The sequence below is a fragment of the Crocodylus porosus genome, unplaced genomic scaffold, assembly GCF_001723895.1.
Source record: "Crocodylus porosus isolate Cpor-Errol unplaced genomic scaffold, CroPor_comp1, whole genome shotgun sequence".
NCBI classification, from domain to species: Eukaryota; Metazoa; Chordata; order Crocodylia; family Crocodylidae; genus Crocodylus; species Crocodylus porosus.
Genome location: NW_017728909.1, coordinates 30,172,320 through 30,194,103, shown reverse-complemented (window position 1 = coordinate 30,194,103; position 21,784 = coordinate 30,172,320). Strand labels below are relative to the sequence as shown.

At 40.5% G+C, this 21,784-nt stretch overlaps 2 protein-coding genes across 2 annotated transcripts in view; one reads left to right on the top strand and one right to left on the bottom strand.

Moving 5' to 3' along the window:
* Positions 1-468: 468 nt before the first annotated feature.
* SELENOP (selenoprotein P) lies at positions 469-10,115 on the top strand. Its single transcript, XM_019532012.1, is given in 5 exon segments — positions 469-572; positions 2,304-2,519; positions 5,215-5,427; positions 6,025-6,142; positions 8,271-10,115. Coding segments are annotated over 4 exon segments (951 nt in total). The 5' UTR covers positions 469-572; positions 2,304-2,316; the 3' UTR covers positions 8,688-10,115.
* The window catches only part of CCDC152 (coiled-coil domain containing 152), a 33,989-nt gene continuing 21,780 nt past the window's right edge, over positions 9,576-21,784 (bottom strand). The window contains exons 5-9 of the mRNA XM_019531691.1: positions 16,627-16,691; positions 15,184-15,286; positions 11,931-12,058; positions 10,619-10,705; positions 9,576-10,357 (exon numbers count right to left, since the gene is read on the bottom strand). Of these exons, the coding sequence (XP_019387236.1) occupies positions 10,235-10,357; positions 10,619-10,705; positions 11,931-12,058; positions 15,184-15,286; positions 16,627-16,691 (506 nt within the window). The 3' untranslated portion in view covers positions 9,576-10,234. The remainder of the gene's footprint in view (positions 10,358-10,618; positions 10,706-11,930; positions 12,059-15,183; positions 15,287-16,626; positions 16,692-21,784) is intronic.

The window sequence follows — 21,784 nt, the reverse complement described above, 5'->3', positions numbered from 1 at the left end:
GTCAATATAAGGAGTGTTGTCTGTATGTACCAGTACAGTTTACTGGCAAGATTATTGAATTAAGAACAGTTTTTAAGGAAGAGTGTTACCTTTGCACATACACCAGACAGGGCACACCACAGTGTAAGGCAAATAAGAGATAAAGGATCGGAGAACAAACTTGCTAACTCAGCAGAAGTATCTATACTTTTTCCTCTTTGTGGCCTGGAGTTAGGAAAAGAATGTGACTCTCTGGCCAACACCCTTCCTCTGACTGTACCACTGCCTCCAAGTTACTGGGGTAACTGGCAAGCTACATAGCCTCATACTCACATTTATTATGTTAAAATATCTCCTTGTATTGTGTCTAGTAGTTACTGCTTTCAGAGAGTTAATCAAGAAATATTCGGTCTGCTTTACTAAGGGACTTTGCTTTGCTTGCAAAGTCGTGAGCAGTGAGTTCCCTGAACTTTGAACCACATTTGAGAAGTGAGATAAACAAGAGCAGTATAAATACCGGAGTGCACTACTGCCGAGGCTATTTATTCTGCAGAACAGAGTAAAGCGGAGCTGCCAAAAGGAGGAGGGAAAGGGTAAGTGTTCTGTTTTGCTGTGAATAGCTTCAAGATTTCTGGCTTGGCAATACATTAACTTGGTTCTGTGGTGAGGAGGGTTGGAAAGTGGCATCTGAAATCAACTGAAAAATTTATTTTTGACTCAAACATAGAAGAAAATATAATTCAGAATGCAACTCACTTTCATTGCGTATGCTTGACAGCTGCTGTTGGTGATTGTATGCCAATATTCCAGAAGACTAAAATCATTGAAGATTCACAACACATACTGACATTTTATATATATCTGCAACAGACTTATACGAAGGGCTGCAGTTATGCAAAATGCGTGCAGGGACCGAGAGAAAAATTCTGGCCCCTTTGAGGCTAGAGGGGCCAGAGTTATAGCTGTGTAACTTGGAAATTTTCCTTTTACAGAAAAACTTTTTAAGGGTACATGAGGAAAACACCATATTTATCCTTATTTTGTGTTTATAATGTTAAGTCATGTAACTCAAATGTATGTGAGATCAAACAGGATTAGGAAAGGGAGTCTGGGGTACCTCATACAATACTACAGTACAGAAGAACTAGTGTAATTTTTCAATTTATCTCCTGTATTATGAGAGGTTTCTAAAGCTGCTAAGCCAAGAGGTGCTCTACTCACGTGCCATTCAGAAGAGAAGTTTTACAATAATCGTTATGTTTTACGATTGTCACAAATAGAAAATGAGCTGTGCGTGCAAAGCAGATTTTAAGAGATTTAAGGAAGCCTGAACAACTTCGTATTTTTTCATTTCCTTTTTTCTGTTGAGAATTTGTTTCTTTTGTCTGCATTAGGTTGGGGCTTTTCCTGGCTGCAAGCCAAATTGAAACAAACTTCTAAAAGTTCTGGATGAGAGGCAAGGATTTTGGTGATATTTTTTATTAGACCAACTGTATAGTTGAGAAAGCTGTTTTGGCAGCAGGTGCCCTTCCTCGTGTCCTTGTTAAATGAGGAAAGCATAATATTTATTCATATTTTTTGTTTACCATATAATGTTACCTCATGGAAAGCAAGTCCCTGAGGAATGGCACTAGTATCCCAAAGCTTGTTCAACAACTCTCCCAACTATACTGTTGGTTCAATAAAAAATAGTACAAATGATCCATTCCTCTTACATTGGCTGGACCATCACAGCTACGACAATACTCCAACCCTACTGTTACAACTTCTAGAGTCTTTTGGTCTGCTTGCAGTTTTTTTAGCAGTTGCTATGACCAACATACTCGGGTAGTGCAACTGCTCTGAAGTCAGTAGACTTGCACTTGGGATTTGTTTGGACCAATGGGCCAAATCTTCACTCAGTGCATGCTGGCTGAGTACCATTAACTTCAAAGCACAAAGAAGCTAGAAGCAGCAACACCAGAGTCAGTTCTACACGTATTCAAGTTGCATTTTGTCACAAAAAAAGTCAGGATTGAAAAGTAATTCTTTTAATATCAAGGAATCACTTAATTGCTTTTACCATTTATCCATCATAAAATACAGCAAAATCAAGTGTTTTCCATTATGTAAGTGCTTTCCAGAGTCAAAGGGATCTTTCCAATAAATGTGCATTTGTGTTCTCCAGAAACTCAAAGGGATATTGCCAAATAAACATCCTGGGCCAAATCTGTGCATATTTCCTGTGCAAGCCCAGTGGAGTCAATGGCCTGCTGTGTTTTGTTATGAGAATTTCAGCAGCTGGGTTGTCTGAATGCGCATATTTTACTTTGTTATCTTTGCAGGGGAGGCCCAGCCATGTGGGCAGGGCTGGGGCTGGCCCTGGTTCTCTGTCTCCTCCCAGAAGGAGGGACAGAGAGCCAGGGTTCAAGTGCCCGTTGTAAAGAACCTCCAGAATGGTATATTGCGGGCCAAGATCCCATGCTGAATTCTAGAGGCTCAGTGACTGTGGTAGCTCTCCTCCAAGCAAGCTGACACTTGTGCTTGCTGCAGGCTTCCAGGTAAGAACATGTCTTCTTTCTATGTCTCTCTTAAAATGGGACAGAGCAGTTTTTAAAGGGCCTAAGGAATTTCATACATAGACATGGTCACCTATCCAGAGCTTCTTCAACTGTTCGGGAACTAAACAGGTCCTGTGAGGCTGAGACAGCATAACTCCAGCAATTGGGGTCAAGTTTCTCAATAGACAAAGCTGTTATAGGGGTTCAGGTTCCTTGATCATGCCCCAGTATTTCATGACAGACAAAGTGATCAAGTACAAGTTTTGCCAGCTTCCAAAATCAAGATTTTATTAATAAAACCAAACCCCAAATAACTCCAGTCTCAGCTGAACATGCTGGAAAGCCAAGTGGGGAGGGGCCTGCAGAACACAGCAGAGGACTGGACTGTTGCTTCTGCCTGGCTGGAGAGTGCTGGTACCACTGCATTACAGTTTTCCTGGAATCCAAACTCATCGAAATAGAATTTCATGTGGGTGTCTGATTTCACCTGGGTGCCCTAACTGGCCACAGTACTTTACTGTGGAACAGACTAATTAGCTGCAGAGTAAAGCATCACTATCTACACATGTGATGGTAGTAGTCTGCAGTAGACTAATTTATGCTGGCGTAAGATACTGCTGTTGGGACAGTACTTTCATACACTGGGGTAATTTACTATGATTAAATGCGTGTGTAAATGCTGACCGCAGGTGTAAATTGTGCACGGTTAGCCCAGCCAGGTAGAGGCCAGACTTCTGTCTCCTATCTGCTACCTAGCCACATGGCTCTGCACTTTCAACACTTGTGGAGGGGAGGGGCTCTGCCAGCCCCTCCACCACATAATGCTGCCACCTGGAGCCTGGGGCTGACTCCCCTGCCAGCCCAGGCCTGCTCTGTCCAGGCTCAAATTGCTGCTGTGCACTCAGGAATAGTTTACTCTGGCTCAAACTGCTCTGGAGTTTATTGTTTCACATTAATTGCACATTGAATCCTTGGCCTGTAGGCACACATTGAATCCTTGGCCTGTAATAGCGAAGAAACTCACATGGAAGACAATCTGCCAGTACATTCTGAAGCCCTGCTTTAAGCAGTAAAATCAGATGCTTAAGTCATGTCTATACAGTGACTTTGCAGAAAGGTAAAAGCAAATAAACTACATCCTTAAAGGAAGATTAAGATACAATGAACTAATGCCATCTTATACCCTGATGGGACTTTCCACCTTCAGTGGTTAGCAAGCTTGATTTCTGCCCATTGATTTACACCTCACTTGGATATTCTTCACTTTGCTACTTTTCTGGCTGTCCCTGTGCAGGCAACAGGAAAGAGAGAGCAGTGTGAAAGCAGAATGAAGCCCGTGTTGAGTTTTAGGAGGAAGGGTTTCAAAGGAGCCTGTTCCATTAATCTCCTGACATATCCTAGCCATAAAGTTCAGCTATATACATTTCATTTGAAATGCATGGACACATTCCTCCATTCACAGGAATGTCCTTCGAATCAGCTAACTGAAGCTGCAGACAATGAGAAGGAGTCTCTACAGCCTTGCACCTTATACCCTTCATTGTTGGAAATCAGGGTCACGTACAGATAGTGCCAAAGCTTATGTTAACAGCTGAACACACAGGATGTTTTCTTGAGTTGAAAAAAGAGAAAATATAGGACTGGCTTGAGGTTTACTATCCCTTTAAAACTGCAGCTATTTCTTCCACATATATAGGACCATTTAACACATATTATTATACATTTCACCAGTTTTTCACCTCATAACAAATCTTGAATACTAATTTTGCTTATTCAAGATCTGAGTGGAAAAAGACAACTCAAAGCTGGTAGTTTAATGTCATTTTCCCCATCTGAGTAAGGGTCCATTTCCTAGAGCTAAGCCAAGGCTTATATGGAGCCATCTCCTTGTTATATATTTATTCACTGCCTAGCACAATGTAGCATTCTAAGCATTATTACAATTCAGGTAAGTGAAAGAATAATAGTAGCAGTAATAAACAAACTGGTTTTGAGCAAGATGAAGCAGCAAGTACCATAACATGAATTCATATTACACTTATGAAATCACTTTGGCTCAGAAAGTGACAGTGCAGGCAGGTTTCACAACTTGACTTGTTTCCCCAGTGGGCTGTCACCTTAGATTAAAAACAGGTTTAGTATTTTTGTCTCAAAAATAAAATTTGAACAACTAAAGCTAAAATTTTTGGCTCCGCTGAAGTCCAAGTCAGTTTTGTCATGGACTTACAAGGAATAGGCAAACTAAAATTTTATAATGGACCAGAGGATTTCAAGGTTTTACAGTAATAAAGAATTTAATCTATTCAGTTTATAGAGCAAATGTGTTAAAGGAATCTGTTTAAATTGAAAAAATGATCCATCACCACATGACAAAGAACCAACCCTTGTCTTGCTAATTTTAGAGGCAAGAGTTTTCTCATATGCTGGTGCTTGAGTTGTCCATTAATAATAGACAACACAAACCTGCACAAGCAGTGCAGCTATTCTGTTGAGCCAATGGCAGGAGTATCCCATTTCCAGCTATTACAATAGTTTTCATAGTAGCTATGATTACGTAGGCCAGAAGCATGGGAAAGGAAAATCACTCATCCCAGGATGCAAATGTACATTTAAAAACATAACATCTTTTTCCCAGGAAAAAGATCAAGATGATTCTTACCTGGTTAACAATCTTTCTCCTATAACCCTTCATTAGCTTGGAAGACTTGCGTGTGAAGTTAGAGAACGATGGGCTTGTCAACATTTCATATGTGGTGGTCAATCACCAAGGAATCACTTCCCAAGAGAAAATTCACTTGCTGAGAAAGGAGGTCTCCGAGCATATTGTTGTTTACCAACAGGATGAGAATCAACCTGATGTCTGGACTACCTTAAATGGAAACAAAGATGATTTTCTTATATATGACAGGTTTGTATAATAAAGGGGAAATCAGGGAACGGTTTAGATTTCTGGTTATTTCTGTATTTTCTCCAGTGATTCTCTAATCTAAATTCCATAAAGAGTTCTAGCAGTCAGGACCAGAACCAGGATTCCCTTCTTCCATGAGAAGACCCTCATTACTAGGTCAGAGCCAGGATCCCTCTTGCTTGCTCTCCTTCTGATCACATTAACTTCGTATTGCTGACTGGCCAGTGGCTCAGATTCAAGAGACAGGAATTTGGACATAGCCCTGTACTATCAGATAATTCTGGTCTATCTGCATCATCTGGAGATGTCCTGCATAGAGATCCTAGAACTCCCTAACTCTGAATTGCTCTTCAGAGACATCTAACACTGTATTGATTCTATGAGACACAGTTATGGCAAGCAGGAGTCTGTAAGTAATGCAGACACTACTTTCAATTGCAAGCATTTTGGTGCAGGAATCCATTTTTAATTGTGTATTTGTATGGCTTATAGCACAAGGGGTCCTGTTCATGACCAAGGTTCCCATATACAACCACGATAACAGTAACAAAAACTCATACACTTTGTGTTTAATGATTAAACTATTTCTTTCATTAGGTGTGGCCGTCTAGTGTATCACCTTGGGCTGCCTTATTCCTTCCTGAGTTTCCTGTATGTGGAAGAATCAATTAAGATTGCCTACTGTGAACAGAACTGTGGAAATTGCTCTTATATGGTATTTTCCTTATTTCATTCTTTATTTATAAGTGGGGGGGAGGGGGAAGATTGACTGAAATTTAGAGGATATATTTTAACCTGATTTATCTCAGACACTGAATTTCACTGATCTAGACATTTTATGGTTTTTCATTAGTAGGCAATTTGTGAAATGATTTTCAAAATGGATCAAATCAGTATGAAATAGACTGAAATCTAAAGGTCGAATTCCCACAGCTCTGCAATGAGGATCCAGTCTAGCTTTCACTGAAACCAGGAGAAATACTCTTATTAACTTAAATGTGTCTTTGGCAAAGTACTGCATTGTATGCAGTAGATATATAGATGGAGATGCTCTAGTGTATCTGAGGAAGAACCATTCCTTTTTGAGGCAGCATGTAAGGTCTGACTTGACATGTATTTTAAATGCCAAATGACACCTGCTGGGATTTCCACCATGTCTAAGCACCTAACACATTGCTTTCAATGGGTGTGAGGTGCTGAGGTACTTTAAAAATCCTACCAGATGCTCACCTGCATCTTCGGGTTACTTAAATACTTTTAAAACTTGGCCCATAGTACACAGCTGCTTAGAGTTTATGATTTCACCTAAGTTGAATGGAACAGATGATTCTTGGGAATTGGAGAATGCTGTAGAGACTCTAACACAGCCAGAAATTTGCTCAACAGTAGGTATGTCTACACATGCACCCCACTGTACAGTACCCACCCATACTGTACAGTTCTGGGAGTGCGTGGATCATTTCTGACCCTACTGTGTAGTAGCTCATTGCTACTGTGTGATGGTGGTGGCATCACAGCTAGTGCCCACCAATACTACACTGGTGTAGTGACAAGCTACATCACCATAGTTTGTTGCTACAGTGACATAGCATCTTGTGTGGATGTGCTCAGTATGTTTTGTTTATTAGCATGACTTGCAGTGCCAGCAGTGCCAGCTGTGATGGAGATTTTTTTTGTACTGAGGAAGCCTGCTATCTAGGAAACATATAAGTAGCTTGTTTCACATGCATGCAGTAGCTTGAGTGTAGAATTTAATTTCTTTCTCAAATTTGATCATCTTTTCAATGTTTGCAATGGTATTTTATAGGTAAAATAAGCTGAGGGAAGGGGTTGTAGTTCTATTTAGCTTTCCTAAAATCCTAAATACAGCTTTAGCAATGTGACCTTCTTTACCTAGTTGTTACCTAACCTATCTATTTACGACTAAATTGTGTCAAAAAGGGACAGACTAACATCAGTGGTGGCTTATATGCACAATGCACCAGAGTGACATCAGGAGACATGGTGCCTCAGAGGGATCATTCCTTCCTGTGTTTACAGTAGACTTAAATGAGGTGCTGAAAATGTCTTCCACTGGGCCAGCTTGATTTGTTTTTTCCCTGTCCAGTTAATCCTGAGAGAAGCAGACTTTGCCAAGCAGTTATGAGCACCTGTGACTGGGATTTAGTTCCCTTAAATTGAAATGGTGGGTTTTTAATTTGTGGGTTTTTAATTATGACCCACCTTTTCAATTTAGGGGTTTCTGTCACTGTTACGGAACAGCAGCAGGAGGGTGGCTGGGTGTGCTGGTGGTCAGAGAAAGCAGTGGGGACAGTGCATGGGGCTCTAGAAGCCCGCCAAGCCTGAGCTACCTCTAGCATGTCTGGGCTTTGAGCACCCTGTGCACTGTCCCTGCCACTTTCCCCTGCTGCCAGCTCACCCATGTGACATGTACACATGCATGATTTTTTTTTTATCTACAGTGGAACAATTTGCCACAATCAAACTAATCCAATACATTGGAGGTGGTCTAAGTTGCCACACTCAAAGACATTTTTACAGGAAAAAAAATTGTGCACGTGTACCTGGTGACACCATTATGTTAGACAAATGACAATTTCTCATCACTTTTTGTCACATGTACATGGCCCTATCATCATGTGTACAAATGTCCTGTGATCTCTTGAAAGCTGGGAGCTGCCCTGTAATGTAACATAACATAGTTGCCTCCCCTTCCTCCAAAGTGAAATCTAGACCCTACATTTTTTTGTCATGTAGAATCAAGCTTTCAACACTTTTTTTAAAAAGTTCATTTACCCAAAGCTCAGCACTTACATTATGTCACATTAATGTTTATTTTTCAGACACCAGATGTTGAAAAGGTTTGCAATAACATAGATAAGTCAACTGATGAAGAGCCAGCAGAGATCACACCTGAACAACACAACCATCATTCCCATCAGCCAAACCAACACAGACACCATGGACATGGGCACCATCACCGGGAAGAGGATCAGCTTTCAGAAGATCAGAACCAACAGGCTCATGCTCAAAGACATCATTCCCCTGGGAATAATCGACGTCATAACAGGGTTCTGGGACGTAATAGACAGGATCAGGCAGGTAGCCAGGAAAGGGTAGAAGCTGTCCCACAAAGAGAAGTGCTTGAGATTCCTTTACAGAGTAAAAGGCTCTGAAAAAAAGGAAATGCCAGTTGCAAAAATCAGTTAACCTGAAACTTTTTGAAAGCATCAGAATCAACTTCTAGTAGCTGATGCTGACACTGACGACACCTGTTGTTTGAAGAAGTGGGGAAGACAGCCACCTGACACTGTCGAGGAACACTTCCAGATACCTGCAGGTGACAGGGCCAGCTGCTGGCAGAGAACATCACTGAATCTTGACAGTGACGTTTGCTCCCAGCTGCTTGACAGTCACTAGCAGAAAGAGAGCATGAAACCAGTGACAACTGACAGTGACAAGGGAAGACTGGAAACTGAGCCTGAAAAACAAACTAAACATCTTAAAATCAGGAAAGACCCCTTCCATTTGAAGGCACTTCTTTACATTACAACATGTAATAAATAGCTTTAAATTTATCAGTCATACAAGATATTTAATTTCCCACAATTGCAAAATTCTGCCCAAGACAGAATAAAGAAATGCATAAAATTAAAATACAACATTGTAAGCAATTTGATGAGTGCTACAATCATGCTCCTTTCAGCTACCATCAGGAGAGGGCTTTTTAAACAAAGTAATGTTATTTGACCCTTAGTTTGTTTTTTCAGTGCTATTTGGAAGCTGGCTGCCGTCTGGTTAATTTGTCTTTCTTGTCTCTTTTCTAATATTCTGCATGCATGAGTGAAGGCAGAAGCATAAACTATAACCTAGGGGCTTCTGTTTGATGTTTAGCAACCAAGAATGGAAGAAGACCAGAAAAGACATTTTAATCATGTTTTCTTACTTATGTTGAAAGAACATGGAAAATATTCAAAAGGGTTTTTTTTCTAAATGAAAGAAGTGACAAAATGATCAAATCATATCGTTGTTAAATACAAATTAGCTTACACATAAGCAACTTGCCAAACCAATGTTTTAGTTCAACTGTAATGTATGTTATAGCCAAATACTACATTGTTCAAAAGTAATAGTTTTGATATTCTTTGATATAGTTTAGGGACTGGAACCTTTATCAGGATGTAGAAAAAGCAGACTCCTGCATCATTCCCATTAAAATTAATGGACACACAAAGTAGTACTAGTAGATCTTGATGCAGGATGAGAAACTAAAACAAGACTTTGGCCGAATTTGGTCCTAACAGAAGTAGACACAACTCACAGTGAACTGTGCCTGTTAATATTAGGGTGGAATTTAGCCATCAATATTGATTATTAATATAGTTTACTAATAAAACTTGTATAACATCTTTTTCTGTAATTGTTATACTTCACTTATCTGAACTGAATGTAATGTAGTATAGGTTGAGGGATTAATGAAAGAAAGAAAAAAGAATATTCAATACAAGTGAACTGCTCTGAGAGCACATACCATATTAATGACGGTTTAATAGGGAAATCATAACTCCTACAGAACCTGAATCCTTTTATGGTGAATGCTGATCAGCAAGAAAGTAGTATTGAATGTAAGCTGAATGTAAATGTATGGAAGATTTGAAAAGGGAGTTTTCAATAAAAAGTAGATGACATTTCAGTTGTGTCATATATTCTGATTTTACTTTCTAAGTGCATGGCTCAAGTTATTGTACTTATATTTTTCAGTTGCATTAAGTCAGGAAAGGATTTCTGCAATACATGTTCAAAGCTCTCAAAACCGGCTCCGTCTGAGGTGGAAATCCGGGCTTCTGCCGAGCCGTTGCTCCAAGTCTCGAATGGTGTTACGGAGAATTTCAATTTCCTTGTTTTTTTCTTCCTGGAGATGCTGTAGCTTCTATAAAAGTGCAAACAAATATTTCTTTGTTTCACACAAATTGGAACTGAAATACAGAATCAGCATATAACACAATATTCTGTTGGCATTGGGACATTTTTAACTACAATATTAAGATTTTTTTACAATATCAGTTGTATTTTACATGGATAATTTTACAAAATCCTTTTCAAAGCACAGCTGCACTTTGAAGCACTGTATATCATCCACAAATACCCACTAGATATTCTATACAAGTAGCAGTATTGCTTAAACACATACCCTTCTGTAGATATTTTGAGGTAAGGCAGTTGTATCTGGAAATGATTTTGTTGCTTTATTCTGAACTCTTGCTAATTTAGCATTGAACTAAAATAAACAAGAAAAAAAAAGTTAAAAGCCCAACAGATGAAAATGTCTTTACTTATGTAGGTATAATTCTCACTGTTCTGCATGTATTTGTACCTTTAACTGTAACTGGCAGTGTGACCCATGGGCATTGCAACTACTTAATCTGGAGATAATGAGACAACTTCATTTTTAAATGTTAGCTTGAAAAATACTGCCCCACTTCCTGGGTCCTGATGGTTCAAAGGGACCATAATGCCAGCTTACCAGCTAGTGGAAAATTCCCTTGGTGTAGACATTGGGTGCTGTTATCTAGCTTAGGACTTGAGAGCTACGTGAACCACATTTTCTACCTGTGCACTAGTGCCGAGAAGACGCCAGTCCTGAGAGTTGTGCTTTTTCTTTTTTTTAACATGTGTAGGATTTGAACTCTGATTTGTTTATTTGGCAGAAATAGAGTGGCTTTGCAACCTCAGCTGTGAAATACATCTCTGGCCCTGAGGCTTACAATCTATGTGTAGACCTCTACTTAAGTGTTTGGTAGCACATTGTAAATTACAGCATAAGAGCACCAGGCTCTCGAGGTTTATATGCAGATCTCTTCTGAGCACTGTGAAACCCAAAAAGTAAAAAGAAAAAAATCAAATTATTTATCCATCCTTCCAGTTACATGTGGCTATGTTTTCACAAGGATAACAGCTGTATTTAAACCAATTCTATCACAAAAATAAGAACAGACTATATTGTAATACTTTTTATTCTCCTTAAATTTTAGTTATGCCACCATTTGCAAATGGCAGTAACTTGTATAAGACAGACAGACAGACACACACACACACACACACACACGAAGGAGAACAAACCCCAATTTCTTTCACACAGCCATCTTTGAGGGGGTCAAGGACTTTTTCCTCAGCTCAGTTAAAACCCATACATCTCAAACAATGTACACTGCAGGATTTGCCCTTTATGATAATAGAGAACAGAGCAGCCATATCACATTACTAACTGGCAAGAATTTCTGTGGATGAAATCTCTCCTAACTATGCAGTTGATCCAAAATAAGATATCACCTACAAAAATCCTTGCTCACATATTCTCTGGACCATAAGGACTATATATAACTCCAAACCTACTATTACTAATGGTAATCTCAACATTTTTTAAAATCTAGACTCTTCTATATAAATATACATATAAACAAGATGTATCTAGTTGTTCTTTGATTTGACTTCCTAGTACATACCTCTATTTGTAGTTTGATTATCTCATTCTGTTTCTCCTTATCTTGAGTTCTCAGTTGCCTGGTTAACTCTAAAACCTCCAGCTCTTTTTTCCCTATTTGTTCTTTATGTTCTTCTTCTTTTAGTTCAACTGAAAACAGAAACACAAATGACAGAACATTATAATTTTAAAATATAAACACATATACATATTATAATTACAAGAGAGTTCATTGTATTAACAAAGTAGACTTAAAAGATGGCAGAAGCTATATTGTGGAATAAATTAATAAGTGAACTAAAAGCATAAACTGAAGGAACTTAAAGTCGTATAGGGTTTTTCTTTTTATTTTGTTATATGGGATATTTTTGGTACCCGTATTTATGGTACCACTTTCCAGAACAAAGATTTGAATGGAAACATCTCCCATGTATTAAGGTTTTCATTAACCTGCAGTATTCAGGATTTTACAATAATGCATTTCAGTTGACCAAAAAACCACACTCTTAAAACTATTTGGAGTCCATTCCCACTCCTTACCACAAAGTGGATTCTCTCTTTTACAGGGTCTTAGAACTTCAGAGAGAATTTTCTTTTAAATAATGTACAGGAGTGATCTAAGGGCCTAGGACTCTATTGTAATTTACATTGGTTTGTGTATTCAGGAGACACAGATGAGCACGTATCTGGGGGTAACCACTTATAATAGGCGCTATTATGGAGCCTTGCCATTAAGTGGTGAAAGAGCAGGCCCCTCTATATCAACAGCTAGTCCCAGGTATCAATAGATATCTGACATGGCATTATTGTAATTTACATGACTGTAATTTTATCCCTGATTTTTCTTGGGTGGAGTGAATGGGAAGGTAAGTCTACACAAGGTTAAAGCAAGTTTCTCTGGTATATGCTTCCATATTGTATCACCATTCTGTTTACACCAGTTTAATGGCTAATTACACCAGTGTAAAGATTGCAAAATGAGCTCCAAACTAGGTATAAATTTTTCTACCCATTGTACAATGGGTATATTGGTAAATAGTGAGAATGAGAAACTGACCTTTAAGTATTTGATGACATGCTCTGGACATGCTAAAAACTCAGTGCAGCCTTCAGAAAACTTACACTTCCTATTCATGATGCAGAGTTATGCTTCTTCATTTAAGTTTTTGGCCAAACATTCAGTGTATTTTAGTTATACAAAGAAGCTGGTGATAGAATTGGGACTTTTTGATACTATCTTGTTAATCTGCAAATTATTGTGCCACTACCCTAATTGTGACTGCCACCTTCAGACCATTAGACAGGCTGTGGAGCAGCCAGTGGGTGAGTTTAGGCCCAATTAGGTGTAGCCTGATTGCAAGCACCTGCCTGATTGAAGGAGGGCTGGGCAGACAGGGTATAAAATCAGAACCTTGGGAGCTGGAGGAATAACATTGCATGCCTGAGGGCTGCAGCTCCTGTAACACCTGGAGGTTAGGGTAGGAACTATAGGGATGGAGGCGGTTCCTTTTGGTCCAGGGTAGGACCTGAAACTACACCCTGCTGGGACTGGATGGTGTGGTGAGACTGCCTGTAGTGGGGCAGCCCCCAGGAAATGCTACACCTCTGCCTCCCCAGTGAAAGGGGAGGATGGGGTGCTAGCAGGGCCGTTCCTAGGGGTTGCAAATCGGGGCCACTCACCACCCTTGCTATGCCCCCCACTGCTGCCACCACTGCCACATCTGGGCCCCGCACCTGGCTACAGTCATCTCTGGGTGCCAAAAAGCTTCAGCCCCCACTGACTTCTGAGTCATCCCATGGAGAGGAAAGGTTTGGGGCCAAGGTCTGTTAGGAGGAACCTGAGGCCTGAGGTGTGAAAGGCCCAGAGAGGGGCCAAACTCCACTGGGAAGGACCTGAGGCATACAGAGCATGAAGTGTGGCTCAGTGAGTGTTCGGATAATGGTGGCACAGTGAGGGGCCAGAGTGAGTGTGGTCCAGTGAGAGGCTGGGGGAGTTGTGCAGTGAAGAGCCAAGGGGTCAAGACCCAGTGAGGTCTAAGTGGGCCAGAGGCCAAGTATGGCCCAGTAAGGAGCCAGGGGAGTAGTGGATTTGGATGCCATCTATGAGGCATGGGACACAGTGTATGGGCAGTTCAGAGCCATGTGTCTGGCCCATGGCACCAGAGCCGCAAATGGGGCAGTCTCCTGCATTACATATATTCATTTTACATAAAAGGCATGGCAGAAAGAGCAGGCCAGACTGCCCTAAAACTGGTGGGGAGCATCTGTAATGGGGGTGCCTGGGGAACCCCATTACACTGTTAGAAATGGAGTATTGTTAGAAATGGAATATTGTTAGAAATGGAGTATTGTTAGAAATGCACAGCTTGCACCTTGCGCCTGATAAGAAAGAAACACTGCCAAGGACTTTTTTTTTCCTTGGCCAGCCTTGCCACAGTTTTTCTTAAATCGCAGACTCTCCCCCAGCCTCCCCCTAGCCTTTCTCATGCAGATTACAGAAGCTGGAATTCAACTGACTGTGTCCTTGAAAGGGGGGGGTTGTTTAAACTCTTGGTGACCTATAGAACTTTCTGAGCATGCTTGATTAGCTGATGCATATTTACTTCTCCGCCCTGCATGCTTAAGTAGTTAATTATAATGTACATGCGATGGATGTAGTGATGTAACCACATATATGTTTGTATTAAACGGAAATGAGCTGTAAGAGTTCCTGTTTCTGCACACATGCCCAGGAGGAAAAAGATAAATACAGCCTGCAAAAATTTCTTGGTGGATTCGGAGTAATCTGAGTCTTTGACTCTGCTCTGACCCTATTTGCAAATACACCTTTTGTGCCATCTAATGTGTGTCTGTGATTTTAGTGGCCTCCAAGAAACGGACCGCAATTTTTTGCAACAACACTGTGCAATGTAAAAGTTTCTGTTTTCCTGAGCACAGCAGGAATTAATCAACAACGAGATTGTATCTTTGTTCCCAGTTTCACTTTTGCAGTCAGCACATACCCAGCAGGACCATATTCCCAGTGCTCATTCTATCCAGTTGTTCCTGATTTTCTGCTAAAACAGAGCCCTGTACACCCCTCTGCCTGCACATTCTTAGCATGTGCCTTTTTTGGACCAATGACATGGGTGGAGACTGCTACAGTTTCAACTCTCTAGTTCCATAAAGATGCTTACTTCTTTTGTACATTTAGCTTATATGAAGACCTGCTACACCTATTCATTTCAGCAAAGTTTAACCCAACTCCACGAACCTGTAGACTTTAGAAAACTTACATTTTCTGTTCATGTCACAATAAACCTTTGTTAATTCCATCTTGTGGACTTCTTCTCTGTTTCTAATTTCTGTCACCAGTTTGTTGATTTGACTCTCATATTCCTGAGAATGTAAGCAATATATTGTAACAAATCTTTAGCCACTTGGACCACCCTGGTTACCATTATTCACTACATACTTAAAAGGGAATAGAGAAGAAGGTACTGTCTGCCAGTTCCTTGCATTCATACTTAGCTGTCACTTAGGCCATAAATCTCTCAATTATTTCACAGGAAAATGTTATAGTGATTAGTTAGAAAAATTCCTGTGAAACAGAACATTCATAGCTAAGTCTACTTTTCATATTATACAGTATTCTTTATTTTCTGCTCTTTCTGGTCTATTCAAGGTGTCCAGTTATCTCCATATCTTGAGTGAAGTCTTCAGTTTTATTTTCCATCTGCGCAACTCTATCAGTAGACAATTGTGTACTAGTATAATTAATACTGTTAATTTTTCCCCTTACTAGTGGAGCAGGGCTTGTGGAGAAGTAACAACAACCCAGGGTTCAGGTGTGGGGCTTCAAACTAGGATTTAAGTAATAATCCTATATTGACTTTATTAGGTTATGACTATTAGACTGTGCTTTATATAGCATTTAAAATGTATAATTTTGAGAAATTCCTTAAACCAAAGCACCTATATTACCTTTTATAATGTAGGTAATAATATCAAATTACCTACATAAAATAATTACATCTCATATTGCAGTACTTTTAATCCCCAGACTATTGACATAACCCCGTATACTGATATGTTTGTTTTACTAAATAGCTCATGATTAATATAAATGAAATAAAAAATCCGTAATAAGGCTGCTTTTAGTTATTTGCAGATTTAAGATACAAGAGAGGGTAGATGCATTCCTTTCCCCACCGGCTGTGCCCCTGCTTAGCTTTCACAGCTATCTTAGATTAGAGTCCATCTTAATGCAGCGTATTAATGCCAATTAACACCACTGCTAACCAGCACTGGTGATGTTATTAGAAGGAAAGGGGCAGGTGGACAACTGAGTCACAGAAAAGTCACAGACTGAGCATGTTGAGAAGTTGGTGGAGCTCTGTGTGTTTTCATGGGGCTTCAGGAAAGTCACAGAATTTCATGGAAATTCAGACTACATTTTCATGCTCCTGCTACCACTTTGTACTCCCCAAATACAGAGCATAGCTGAAAAGACACAATTTAGCTTTAAGGATTAGAAAGCTTTTGTGGTTTTCTGTTGTACCTGTCAACAAGTTTAGGGATGCTGCAACTACACAAAATTAATACTGGAAAATCAGAATTTCAGACTCCAATTACTCAAAGAGCTAAAAATCATTTCTTGAGAGGCTCTGGTTGAAAGAAATATATGATAGATAAATGTTCTTTTTACTTTGCATATAAAATGCCCAGTCACGTCTCACCTGTTCATGAGCCTTTAATTTCTTTTCCAAGATATGGATGTTGTTCTTCAGCCTTTCATTTTCATCTGTGTAAATAAAATATTGTATTAGGCAGATGAGATTTAACTTTCTCCATTAATTCAAAGGTAAAATAAAGGATAGTTCCACATGTATCCACCTGAAGTTTAAATTATAAAGCTTCCTTACATTTTGTAAATGCCATTATGATATCACTTACATATGGGGGTACTCAAGTACATTTTTTATAATTTTTTTAAAAACACAATTTTTGTGTAATATTTGTCTTAGTTTTATACTATTGATTTAATCAATCTTTTTACATGCCATGCTCTTTGGATTAGAAACTAAGGGTGCCTAAACACATGCTTCTGATTACAATGTGTTGGAGTAGACTCGATTGAGTCTGCTCGAGTGCTCTAATTAGAACAATACAGTGTGCTGTAACATTATGTGTATCAAAATGGCGGCAGGGGCACTTTAACTAACTTGTCAAACAAACTTCAGTTAAAATGCCCCGTGGCCATTTTGAAATACAGAACACATGGGATGCTGCAGTGTTTTAATTACAGCAGCTCTCCAGGAACATGTGTATAGACACTGTAAGAGTTAGAACCAGTAAAGGGTTCAGGCACCTACAAGTTAGACTTCACTTGCATTCCGCATAGGGCATTGCTGTTGCTGCCTTTATCTTAAAATAAAGCAGCCACAAATGTATTTTGTGGAGTTATACATTATTTACCACTATGCTTAAGTTTTAGGTGTCTGGCTCCTGCCCAGAATCTAGAGTTAGGGCACCTCAGGATGGGATCCTATACAGAACAGAATGTATGATTCATGTAGCTAGAAAGAGCAAAAAGAGGGTACCTGATTTTGTACCCTAATATTTCAAGGGACATTCATTTGGGACTCCTGTATTATAGTCTTGGCAATAGATATTTGCTGTTCTGACATTTTACACTCAAAAGTCATTGTATAAAATATAGAAACACTCCATGCATTCTTGCTGATCAATGAGAGTTTTAACGAGGAGGGTTGAAAATAATTGTCATGAACCTCACTATGGTCTGGGGGTTTGTGGAGGTTGTGCAGATTTGCATTTGCTGTACTAGATATTGCATTTGTTGTACTAATATGGCATATGCAGTCTTGTTGAAAAGCTGTATCCATTTATGTTGCTGCTATCACTGTATAGAGTTTGATATGCTATCTGTGTGTCTTTATGATTTGGACATGGTATAGCCAAGGAACTAAGGAATACACATTTAAGGAAAAGGGCATGGACAGAACTGCTAAATATCTCTTTAGCAGAGATATTTTTATTGCCCTAGTGACACTAGGCAAAAAGAATTACCACTCCCAGGCAGAAGGAGACTATTGGGTTGGGTACCCAAGGCATTGTCTGCCTGTAAAGGGGAAGTTGACTCTTCTATAGCAAAAGCATCTGAGAGGAATGGAGCATTAGTTGGAGGAATGCCAGATGTCCCAGGGAGAGCAACTTCTGAAGGATTCTGAGACTCCAGATGAATTGAGACATTGAGGATGGTGTGTGTGTGTTTTGTGTTGGGGAGGGGTTGGCTTTGATACATTTTAAGGACTGTCTGTGAAGTGTCTAAGATCTTTGGATTTTTCCCAGGATGAAGAAGGGTCCAAGCCCCAGCATACAGAATCAGTGTATAGAATCAGCAGAAAGGCTGATTTCTGGAGATACTGGCAAGAGTCTCAAGGTCCCTGTCAAAGAAGGTCAAAGAAGTGGAAGGATCATCGCACAAATGCCAGTATCCTAACTGATGCTAACACCGCCAGCATAGAATCATTGATTATTCAGCATCAGCTGCAATGGACAGGGCATTGTGTGAGCATGCCTGATGGATGTTTACCAGAATAACTGCTGCAATCCCAACTCAGCCAAGGACAAAGGACATGTGGGGACAGAGAAAACACTTCAAGGACATCCTCAAGGTGAACATTAAGAAGTGTGGCATTGACATCACAAATTGGGAAAAAACTAGCTTGGCACAGGATCCATGGAGATGCCTTAAGAGAAAAGGTACACCTTACTTTGTGGAAAACAGTTTCACCCTGGAGGCAGAAAAACAACAGAAATGGAAGGAAACGAAACAAGACCAAGAAACCCACGGTTTGATCTCCCTTTAGCCAACACCTGTGGCATCTGCCAAAGAGTCTGCAGATCTAGGACGAGCCTTCTTAGCCATCAATGGACTCATCTACAAACCTTTATTTCAGTGGTTTCCAACCTTTTTTATACCATGGCCCAGCAGGATGTGGTGCATGGAACCAGCTGCCTCCCTCCTGGGGTTGCCCCTCCATGCAGCTTTAACTCCAGTTGCTCGCCTGGGCAGACGGATGGAGGTCTGAGCAGAGGGCTCATGCCACAATCTGGCAGTCAACCCACTGTGGCCTGGTACTAGGCTGCAGCCCAGTGGTTGGGAATCTCTGTTTTATTTGGTCTGTGGGAGTAATCATCCTCAACTGTGAGGGATTGCCAGTGACGAATGGGTGAGCAAGGAGATAGACGTAGTTAGCCATATTAGTCTGAAGTCAGGCAGAAGACAGAGTAGATTTGCATCCTATGGATTATAAAAATTATAAGTCAGAGAAGTATAACATCAGCTTTCATGACCCAAAGCTCACTTTAAGAGATGCTGTGAAAGGATGCACAGAGCAGTGTATCAAATAGAAATTGTGATTTGATTACAGAAGGCAGGGAAGGAAGTGAGGAAGTGGGTGGAGAGAGGGGAAGGGGAAAGAGGAACTCCCTCTTCAGTGCTGGGAGGAATGAATAAGTAATAAACCCATAAGGATAAAAGTGTCACAAAAGCTAACCCAGGTAATGGGATAAGAATCCATAGTGCCTGTTTACATGCTTAACACAATCCAATCTGTGGACAATTTCTTGTTCTGCAATTTTGCATTCAAATTCATTTTAAAGGTTTTGTTGTCTTAGAACTGCCACTGCGGTCCACTATTTCCAGGAAGGTTAAATTGTTCTGCCGCAAGGTTGTATGTCTTTCTGCAATTGATGTCTAATTGGTTTTCATTTAGTCTTACATGTGACAGCAGAGGGGCACTATAAGCAGGTGAAGGTATATATGACATTGGTAGAGGTGCAGGTGAATGGACCTCAGATGTTATAATCCATGTTATTTGGTCCAGTGATGATGTGGTCTGTATTGATGAGGGGGCACAGCTTGCATTTGGGTCTGTTGCAAGGTCTGTTGCTGCAGTGAGACAGGGAGTTAGGAAGCCTGTTGTTTGAGGTGAGGGGACTGCCTATATACCAGAATAGGTTTGTTCCCCGTAGCTGCCTTGAGACAGTCATCCAGGAGGAACTGGAGTTTATTAATGAAGTGTTCAGGCTGGCGGCTGTCAGTGACAATCAAAGAAACTGTTTTCCTTGTCTGATGATTGGTATTGTAGCAGGTCAAAGCAAGGTCTGAGTAAGGAGATACCATTGGGAATTCTTCCTGTAGCCTCGAGCAATGAGAAGGAATTGAGTCACAGGTTCATCAATTCCACTTCGCTGTGCCCTCACAGATAGGCACCCAGGGCACATGAGCTGCTACAACAGTTACTGCTGATGAAAACCGTCTGCATTGAATGTTGAATGAATACTGCCAGTGAAATGTGTGTGTACAACCACTTGAAGAAAAATGACTAATTTCTTCACGGAATTCCCTAGCACCTATCACTGTTGTATCTGAAAGCTGCATAAGCGTTAATGAGTATCATTTAAAAAATTGGCTAAAATTTGATATCTTTCATGTTTCAAGTATGCAGGTTGTAGTCATATTGGTTTAGAGGAAAAAGCAATCAGGACTCATGAAATAGTTTGCAAGACCTAATTTAGTAAAAGCTCCACTGTCTTAAGATTATAACCTAAACACAGAAAATGAAACAAACACATTATTTTTGGAAGCTAATTCTCATTTATACTAAGGAAACATTATAACACAGTGGGAGTAAAATTATATATTATATATAAAATTACACTGTGGTGGAAAGATGCATCATCTCCCCTTTTAGGCTCTTTACACTGCTAGAATAGTATAAAGTGGATTTAGTGAACATGAGACAGGCCCCTATGGGCATATTTACTAGGGCTGTGCGAAGCTTCAGTCACTGATTCGATTTGGCGGAGTTTTGGCCGAATTCAGAGACCCTTTAATTTCTCTGAATTAAATCGGAACCCTCTGAATCAATTTGGAGAGATTCGGAAAGATTTGACAATTCGGACACAGTTTTAAATGTTTTTTCTACATACCTCAAGGTACCAGGCAGTTCGTGAATGCCACATTGGTGGGATTGATGGAGCGTCTCATAGGAGTGTGGGGCGGGGGCTGTCCCCCAGCGTGCTCAGCAGCAGACCGGGAAGCAGACCAGAAACAGTTTTGGTCCGCTTCCGGGTCTGCCAGAGAACATGCTAGGGTGGTTCCTGGCACCCCTCCAGCTTGGCAACTGGTGCCTCCTGGGTCTGCCGGGGGGGCACCTGGGGTCCTTCTGTGGCCAATCGCCAAGCTGGGGGGCCCCCACAGTGTGCTTGGTGGCAGACCCAGAAGTCAACCAGAAATACTTCTGTTCCACTTCTGGGTTTGCCGCTGAGCATGCGTGGGGCCCCGCCTGCACTCCTGTGGGATATTACATCTGCCCCACCATTGTAGCGTTCATGAGCTGTGCCTGGTACCTTGAGGTATGTAGAAAAAACATGTAAAGCTGTGCCTATGGCCGAATAGCTGATTCTCTGAATCAGCATCAAATCTTCAGATTCGGATTTGGCTGAATTAAATCAGGACACAGATCTGAATCAACAAATTGAATCACTGGCCCCGATTTGGGCCGCATATGAATCCAAATCTGAATGCAAATCACATACAGCCCGTTTCGCACACCCCTAATATTTACATAGCCTCAGTACCATGACAGGAAGCACTACAATGAGGTGTGCTGTGCTCACTCAGTTATGTACGAACTCAAAAATGAAAGTAGTAAAGCTTCCTTAGTGTGCACATAACTAAGTTCCCCTTTGGACTTCTGTTTGTGGATGGAGTTTATAGGGAGTAGACTCAATTTATCTCATTTCAACACTGCATCAGGGAGTGGTGAAATGAGATAAATGGTGGTGCAGACATACTCTGGGTCA